This window comes from Gorilla gorilla, chromosome 10, assembly GCF_029281585.2.
Source record: "Gorilla gorilla gorilla isolate KB3781 chromosome 10, NHGRI_mGorGor1-v2.1_pri, whole genome shotgun sequence".
NCBI lineage: Eukaryota > Metazoa > Chordata > Mammalia > Primates > Hominidae > Gorilla > Gorilla gorilla.
The window spans coordinates 83955791-83965021 of NC_073234.2; the positions used below are offsets into that span (position 1 = coordinate 83955791).

The 9231-nt window shown below is 38.0% G+C and overlaps 1 protein-coding gene across 2 annotated transcripts in view; it reads left to right on the forward strand.

Annotated features, from left to right (window-relative positions):
* The window catches only part of RAP1B (RAP1B, member of RAS oncogene family), a 51161-nt gene extending 43372 nt beyond the window's left edge, over positions 1-7789 (forward strand). For both annotated transcript variants that reach the window (XM_019038539.4, XM_055357015.2), the window contains 4 exons: positions 452-592; positions 3008-3151; positions 3809-3925; positions 6547-7789. In XM_019038539.4, the coding sequence (XP_018894084.1) occupies positions 452-592; positions 3008-3151; positions 3809-3895 (372 nt within the window). In that variant the 3' untranslated portion in view covers positions 3896-3925; positions 6547-7789. The remainder of the gene's footprint in view (positions 1-451; positions 593-3007; positions 3152-3808; positions 3926-6546) is intronic.
* The last annotated feature ends 1442 nt before the right edge of the window (positions 7790-9231 follow it).

A 9231-nucleotide genomic window follows, 5' to 3' on the forward strand; every position in this document is an offset into this window, starting at 1 on the left:
GTTCACGCCTGTAATCCCAGCACTTTGGGAGGCCGAGACGGGCAGATCACAAGGTCAGGAGATGGAGATCATCCTGGCTAACATGGTGAAAGCCCGTCTCTACCGAAATACAAGAAAAAAATTAGCCGGGCATGGTGGTGTGCGCCTGTTGTCCCAGCTACTCGGGAGGCTGAGGCAGGGGAATCACTTGAGCCCGGGAGGCAGAGGTTGCAGTGAGCCGAGATCGCGCCACTGCACTCCAGCCTGGTGACAGAGCAAGACTCCGTCTCGAAAAAAAAAAAGAAACTAAAATGCCAATTTTTCAAATAGTATCTTGTCATAGATTATAATTTTAACAAAGTTACATAATACTACAGTATTCTTCATTGAGCTATAATTATAGACTGTGAAAATTGTAAAAATAACTGTCAAAACATTATTGTTTTTTAACTTTCCTTTCTTTCTATTGTAGGAGCAATTTACAGCAATGAGGGATTTATACATGAAAAATGGACAGGGATTTGCATTAGTTTATTCCATCACAGCACAGTCCACATTTAACGATTTACAAGACCTGAGAGAACAGATTCTTCGAGTTAAAGACACTGATGATGTAAGCTGACTTCCAAATAAATATATTTTATTTCAAAACCCTGATTATAATTGTTTAAGTCTAAATTTAAATTCATTTTAAAGCTTGTGTATTTTGGTGGGGAGGGGGGTGTTGGTTTTTTTAAACTTTTTCCTTGAAAGGCAAAAATACCCATACATGTTTTCAAATATATATCATGTGGAAAGTGAGAAATTTCCTCCTTTGCTATTATCCTGTGAAAATTAAATGTTACACCCTTCCTTTTTTTTTTTCCTTTGAGATGGAGTCTTGCACTGTTGCCCAGGCTGAAGTGCTGTGGCGTGATAGCTCTACCTCCTGGGTTCACGCCATTCTCCTGCCTCAGCCTCCCGGGTAGCTGGGACTACAGGCACCTGCCACCATGCCCAGCTAGTTTTTTGTATTTTTAGTAGAGACAGGGTTTCACCATGTTAGCCAGGATGGTCTCGATCTCCTGACCTTGTGATCCGCCTGCCTCAGCCTCCCAAAGTGCTGGGATTACAGGTGTGATCCACTGCTCCCGGCCTTTTTTTTTTTTTTTTTTTAAATTTTTATTTTTTGAGACAGAGTCTCACTCTGTCACCGGGCTGGAGTGCAGTGGCATGGTCTCGGCTCACTGCAACATCCACCTTACTGGGTTCAAGCAATTCTCCTGCCTCAGCCTCCCGAGTAGCTGGGACTAAGGCGCACGCCACAATACCTGGCTAATTTTTGTATTTTTAGTAGAGACGGGATTTCACCACGTTGGCCAGGATGGTCTCGATCTCCTGACCTCAGGTGATCCACCCGCCTTGGCCTCCCAAAGTGCTGGGATTACAGGCATGAGCCACTGTGCCCAGCCAATAATAATAATTTTTAAAGAAAGGCAACAAATACATTAGATTCTAACATTATTAATTTAGGTGCCCCTTCAGAGTCTACCATAATGGAGTTTAATTCCTCATCACACTAAATATAGCAGTGGTTCTCAAAATTGATTTTTGCATCAGAATCACCTGTAGGACCAGTTAAAACATAGATTGCTGGGCTGAGATCTCAGAGCTTCTGATTCAGTAGGTCAGCAGTAGGACCCAGGAATTTGCATTTCTAACAAGTTTCGAAGTGGTGTTGGTTTTGCTGATCTGCATACTGTAAGAACCAGGCTGGGCATGGTGGCTCACACCTCTAATCCCAGCACTTTGGGAGGCCAAGGCGGGTAGATCCCCTGAGCTCAGGAGTTCAAGACCTCCCTGGGCAACATAGCAAAACCCTGCCTTTACCAGAAATTTAAAAAAAAAAAAATTAGCCGGCATGGTGGCGCGTGCCTGTGGTCTCAGCTATCTGGGAGGCTGAGGTGGGAGGATCGCTTAAGCCTGGGAGGTGGAGGTTGGCAGTGAGCTGAGATCACATCACTGCACTCCATCCAGGGTGACATAGTGAGACTCTGTCTCAAAATAAATACATAAATAAGACTCATTGTACTGCAGTTTAATTTTAGCAAATATTGTGAGAGCTGGGAGACACCCATGGTAAATGCTTTTATTTTCTGGACTTCTGAAACAAGGGAATTTGGGGGGACCCTACATAATTAACCTCAGGGAACATTTTTTAATTTGTAAATCCATTTAATAAGTGGCTTGATTTTTAGTAAATTTTGATTGGTTTTTTTTTTTTTTTTTTTTTTTGAGACGGAGTCTCACCCTGTCGCCCAGGCTGGAGTGCAATGGCACGATCTCAGCTCACTGCAACCTCTGCCTCCCAAGTTCAAGCAATTCTCCTGTGTCAGCCTCCCAAGTAGCTGGAATTACAGGTGTGTGCCACCACACCCAGCTAATTTTTGTGTTTTTAGTAGAAACAGGGTTTCGCCATGTTGGCCAGGCTCGTCTCCAACTCCTGACCTCAGGTGATCCACCCGCCTCGGCCTCCCAAAGTGCTGGGATTACAGGCGTGAGCCACTGTGCCTGGCCTTGATTGACTTTTTTAATAGAAGACTATGAGAAACTAAAAATTCTATTTTGGGAGCCTTCCGTCCATTATGATAAAATTTTAAGGTTTTTTCCCCCATCTCTCATAACAGGATCATAGCTTGTTTTCTCAAAATTTTATGTAAAAGTGTCTTATTTATGTCTACATTGACTAGGTTGTGTTCATTTTACTTAACATATGAGAGTTTTCTTTCTCTCTTTTCTTCCCTTTGGAGTTATCGTTTGCATCTCCATGAAAAGAGAAGGCAGTGGAGATAATTGACATCAAAGTTAATACTTACGTTTATGTTACAGATTAAATTGTTAAGGCTGTAAATTTTATTTTACATTATTTAATATTTTTTGTGGCATTATATGAAAAGTAATTCTTAGATTTGACTCTTAGAATTCTTCTGATTTGAATTCATATAGCATATTTACTTATTTATTTTTACTCTCACAAATGTATTTTTAGGTTCCAATGATTCTTGTTGGTAATAAGTGTGACTTGGAAGATGAAAGAGTTGTAGGGAAGGAACAAGGTCAAAATCTAGCAAGACAATGGAACAACTGTGCATTCTTAGAATCTTCTGCAAAATCAAAAATAAATGTTAATGAGGTATGGTCAAATATACTTAAAATGGGTCTTCATTTGAAGTACAACATTGAAGATGAATGGAAAATGTCTTAACCCCAAGTTAATATGTACTCAGGGTAATATGTTGATGTTACAGGCAAAAAAAAAAAAGCCTCATGTTAAATGTATCTATGTAGTAAATAAACAACAATACTATTTCAGTCTCTATTAAATACTTGTACATTGATATTTACCATGAAAAAGGAAGACTGGACAGAAAATACAGGGATAGGGAAGACAGATTAAGACTTCAGGTATATGAAGGATGTTATATAAAAAATAGAGAGTAAAATTCCGAAAAGTATGCATGATTCTTGAAAGGCTCCAAGTCATGTTGTAGAGCAAAAACTTACAGTTTTTAAAAGGATTTTTTCTTTGTGTGATGGTAAATGTTCTAATTGAACTAAGTTAAGATCTCTGCAGCTCCTTCAACTAAGTATTTTAAGGAGCACAATATTAACACTCCCCAAAAATTTGAGCTTGGCAGTTATAACACCTGATTTTATTCTCATTCCTTAGCTGAACAATTCTGGGGATTAATTTATATCCATGGAAATTTCTGTTTTTTCAATTTACTTTTTTCATTGGGGGGGGGTGGGTGTTCCTCCTGTAAATTAAAACAAATTATTGTATTTGCAGATCTTTTATGACCTAGTGCGGCAAATTAACAGAAAAACTCCAGTGCCTGGGAAGGCTCGCAAAAAGTCATCATGTCAGCTGCTTTAATATACTAAATGCATTGTAGCTCTGAGCCAGGTATGTTCACTTATCTTTCCTCTAACTTTTAATCACTCAACCTTATTAAGGGCACTCTGTCATGAAAGCAAGTATAGACTTCTTTTTGTTCTGAAAAATAAATGGTTTATTTTTATAAGATATCCATGAGTTAGTATGCTATCTTATTAATTATTTACTTATCATCATGAGTAAAGTATTTCACATAAGTATTCTTTTTTTGAGATGGAGTTTCACTCTGTCACCCAGGCTGGAGTGCAGTGGCGCAATATCAGCTCCCTGCAACCTCTGCCTCCCAGGTTCAAGCAATGCTTCTGCCTCAGCCTCCCGAGTAGCTGGGATCACAGGCACGTGCCACCATGCCCGGCTAATTTTTGTATTTTTAGTAGAGATGGGGTTTCACCGTGTTGGCCAGGCTAGTCTTGAACTCCTGACCTCAAGTGATCCACCCGCCTTGGCCTCCCAAAGTGCTGGGATTACAGGCGTGAGCCACCACACCCAACTAAGTGAATATTCTAAATAGGTTCATTCAGTATACTGGTTGGTGCTGGCAATACAGTGGTGAACAAGACCAGCCTCTCCTTGACTCTTAATTACTTAAGCTAATTCAGGTATACTGAAAGAGAAAGTTAATCGCAAAACATGATACATTCTGTATTAAGATAAATACAGGGTAGTGTTGCTAATAAAAACCCCTAACATGGCCAGGTACAGTGGTTCATGCCTATATTCTGAGAACTTTGGGAGGCTGAGGCAGGATTGCTAGAGGCAAGGAGTTGAAGATCAGTTTGGGCTACATAGCTAGACCCCGTCCTTAATTTGTTTATTGATATGTATTTATTTATTTTTGAGATTAATCTTGCTCTGTCACCATGTTGGAGTGCAGTGGTGCGATCTTGGCTCACTGCAACCTCTGCCTCCCGGGTTCAAGCAATTCTCCTGCCTCAGCCTCCCTAGTAGCTGGGATTACAGGCGCATGCCACCACGCCCGGCTAGTTTTTTTGTATTTTTAGTAGAGATGGTGTTTCACCATTGTTGGCCAGGATGGTCTCAATCTCTTGACCTCGTGATCTGCCCACCTCGGCCTCCCAAAGTGCTGGGATTACAGGCGTGAGCCACCACTCCCAGCCAACCCCGTCCCTAATTTAAAACACACACACACACACACACACACATGCGCGTGAGCCACCGCTCCCAGCCAACCCTGTCCCTAATTTAAAACACACACACACACACACACACACACCCCTGACATGTTCATCATGTGCCACTTTTTTTTTTTCCTTCAACTTTTAAGTTCCAGGATACATGTGCAGGATGTGCAGGTTTGTGTTACATAGGTAAAGGTGTACCATGGGGTTTGCTGCACAGATCTCGCATCGGTACCTGGCACATAGTTAACACTCAACTATTAGCTGCTGTTGTTTGCCAATGATAATTTGTTTCCTCTTCAGCTGTCATTAAACTGTTTATTGTTAAACTGTTTATTTATTCTTAAGAACCTTTGACATTCCTGACTCTTACTTCTTCCTATGTTAATTGACTCAGTGCTGCCATAGCACTTTGATTCTGCGTCTTTTCAGAGTTTTTATTCCTGCCTTCCATCTAGGGCTTTCTGTTTAGTGGTATATATCCTCTCATTCTAATATCCTGTAATTCCTGACCGCATGCCCATTCTTAGCAGCACACATGTGCTTGAGCTCACACACTTCCATCTGTCCTTTTTAATTTACAACAGTCTGCCAGGATTTAGAAAACTTGATTGCAAACCTCATTCAGACTCAGAATGAGGACCTAAAGTTCTAGGCATTGGGGAAAATTATTTCAGCAGCCACATATGTATTAACAACTCTTCTGGAGCTTGTAACAAGTCTGATCACCAGGAAAATATAATAGGGAACATTTTTTTAGCCGAGGCATGCATGCAGAAAATTATTCAAAGTATATATTTAACAGTTCTAAGTTTACTTTTTAAAAAACTTTAATTACATGTGATTTTAGTATAATACCACCTTTTTCTGACATCAGTCTTAATAGAATGTTTAAATATGGAATTAGAAAGTATATAACGTGATTGTAAATCTGTAAAACACCATCATGAAATAAATTCTATTTGTCTGCTCTGAACGAGCTTTTTAGCCACTTTTATTGAAAGAGTGAGGAAGAACTTGATTATCTGATACTAGAAACCTTGGTTAGATGTGCATTCTATACTTATGATCTAATTCTAGGAGTACATTACGATTGTGTAAACACAGGATCACCCATTTTGTTAATATTGCTATCTGACTTTTCAATCCTAATTCTAATAAGGTTGACTTGACTAACAATTTTAATGTGATTTTTTTCCTTTTTAATCCTTGGAAGGTAATGCACAAAAATTTGCACAAAGGTACTTTCCCTTTCTGTTCCTAAGATTTTCATTTAACTGACTTTCAAGAGGGCAGCAGAATAGACTTCATCTTTTTGGAATGAAAAGGTCTGCCATGAATTGTGGTATGTTGCCACTAATGTAATGCCTAGAACAAGAGCCTAGATTATATTCATTTCTAACACTTTTAAGACTGTTTTCTTAACTGTTTGCTTTTGGGTCTTTACTTTTTCTAGCCCATGTTTTTAATTATTTTTTTTCCTTTTGACAGGTCTGAAGAACTGTTGCCCAATTCAACAGTGCCAGCATTCCAACTTTGTTAAACCTACCAACATCTTAAATGGACTTTCCTGTGGTGGTACCCTTTAAGAGGCGGATGAAAGCTACTATATCAGTTTGCACATTCTAATCACTTTCCAGTATCACAAGAGAGATTTTTACTTATATAATAGTCCTAGAGTATGCAGCTGGTAAAACCAGAGGCTACATCCAGTATTACTGCTAAGAGACATTCTTCATCCACCAATGTTGTACATGTATGAAAATGGTGTACTGTATACTTTAACATGCCCCATACTTTGTATTGGAGAGTACAATAATGTAAATCCTAAAAGCACCACTATTTTAGCATAATAAAAGAAAGTCCAAAGAGCTCCTATATAGACTACTCCAGATAACTTCGCTTCTTTGATACTTGTAGCTTATTGTAATTTTTTTTAAGAAATTCAAGGTCATTATTATTGTACAAAATAAGCGCTTTGATTAACACAGCTATATAGTTTTTTTAATTTTTAAAAAACCTGTGGAGACAGTGATCTTGTCTTTAAAATATGATAGTCCTTTCAGTATAATGTCTTAGATTAAAGACGTTGCCTTTAATATCTGTTGGGAAGGAAATGTCCAGACTTTTCAAATCTCTTATTATATGTTTCCTTTTTTTGTTTACATAGGGAACAATGTTTATAGTCGTGTGTACAGTGGGGGTCTACAACAAGAAGTGTATATTTTCAAACAATTTTTTAATGATTTAACAATTTTTGTAAATCATTTTCAGGCTTCTGCAGCTGTAGATTCTCACTGTGAATCCCTTGCTTGCTCATGCATAAGTGTATTTGCAATACCAAATATACAGGTTTAGTATTTTTGCCTGTTAGTGATTGTTTCACATGTGTAACGTTTTGGTTGAGATGTTAAATGGTGGACGAGTACTGTGGATGTGAATGTGGGAAGTAATTTTAATCATATGTAATTGGTCACAAGGCCTAATTTGCAGTAACTATTGCTGTTTTATTTAACAATGCCTTGTTGCTTTGTATGCATTAATGTTTGGATGTAAAGATTGTGTGTCTATCCAACAGGGAGCCACAGTATTTAAATTGACCAACCTAATGTTACAACTACTTTGAGGTGGCCAAATGTAAACTAAAAGCCTTAATTAAAGTGGTGCAATTTTGTATAACTTAGCATCAGTAGTTCAATAAATTTGGATTGCCATGCAAGGGCTTGCATTATAATTACTTGCCACTTGAATGTGTTTTGTGTAATGTTTTAACAGTGCTAGTAAATAAATACGGGTTTACCCTGGTTTTAATTGTAATAGGTGCATTTTACACAGCGTGGTTTCATAATTTAACATCTGGGCAAGCCAGACTCATTAATTACAGGAATAAGGAAGTAGCGAGTTTTCTGATATTGTTTGAATATCCACATAACCACCTTTTGAACTTTTCCTTGAGAAATAATTTTGTAAATCAAGCAGTATTACTTATGAACAAATGCCTTTGGGTAATGTTCAGTAGCTCTTTGATGAGGTAGGTAAAAGAAGAACGATTTAACATACTTTCATGGATGTTACACTGTGGATTTTTTAAAATATAGGATTGAAGTTAGAATATTGTGGTTATAAAAATCTTTGAGTGATGTGGATTAAGCACTTTTAGAGAATTGATATTTTTCTTAAATATGCTATAATTGAATTCTGTAAGAACTGAATTCTTATAGAATTATTTTAAAACTTTTTAAAAATTGTAAAGCTCTTAAAAAACTTTTTGAAAGTATTTGCCAGCTACTGGAGCAATTAATTAGTGATAATATCTAATAGAAGGGTATCTGCTAATCCCCTAAATACACGCTGTTTGATACATTTTTAAAGGCTTTCATGTTAAGAAAAAAGTCTGATTCTTTACAAAAGGGACTTGTTTTGGCAGAACTGGTTTTATTTATAATCATTTGGGAAGAAAATGAAGCCCAAAAAACTGGGACTGTGAAACACTAAAATTACTTCAATTTACTATGTCCTGTTACATCCATTGATACTGCCATTATTCAATAATTACTTTTAATAAATGTTTGCTGCCTACCAGCTATGTACCAGGCCCAGTTCTAGGCTCAAACAGCTAAATATTCATTCATTGGACAAATTAAGTACTTAAGTATAAAAATTGTTCTAGGCCTAAGGATGTAGCAGCAACCAAGATCAACTATAAAATGCTGCCCTCCTAGAATTTATATTCTATTGAAGAGTTTCTCAGCCTCAGCACTATCGATGTTTTATGTTTGATAATGTATTCTGGCGACTCTACTGTGCATTATAGGAATTTTAATATCTGCCCACTAGATGCCAGTCACACCACCCCAGCCCCCAAGTTGTGACAACCAAAAATGTTTCCAGACATTGCCAGATGTTCCCCAGTTGGATTGTTGGGGGACAAGGGAGGTGAACTTGGAGGGCAAAATCACCCTGGTGAAGAACTACTGCTCTGGTGGGAAACAACACATTAGTTACAGATGAGTGTTAGGGTTACAAGATGGATGGTTTACTATATAGTGAATAAGAATATAAAGTTTGGAGCCAGACTTCCTGGGTTTTTAATCCCAGCTCTTCCAGTTCCTACTATATGCCTTTGGTTGGGTGCCTTGGTTTCCTCATCTGTAAAATGAGAATGATAATACCTAC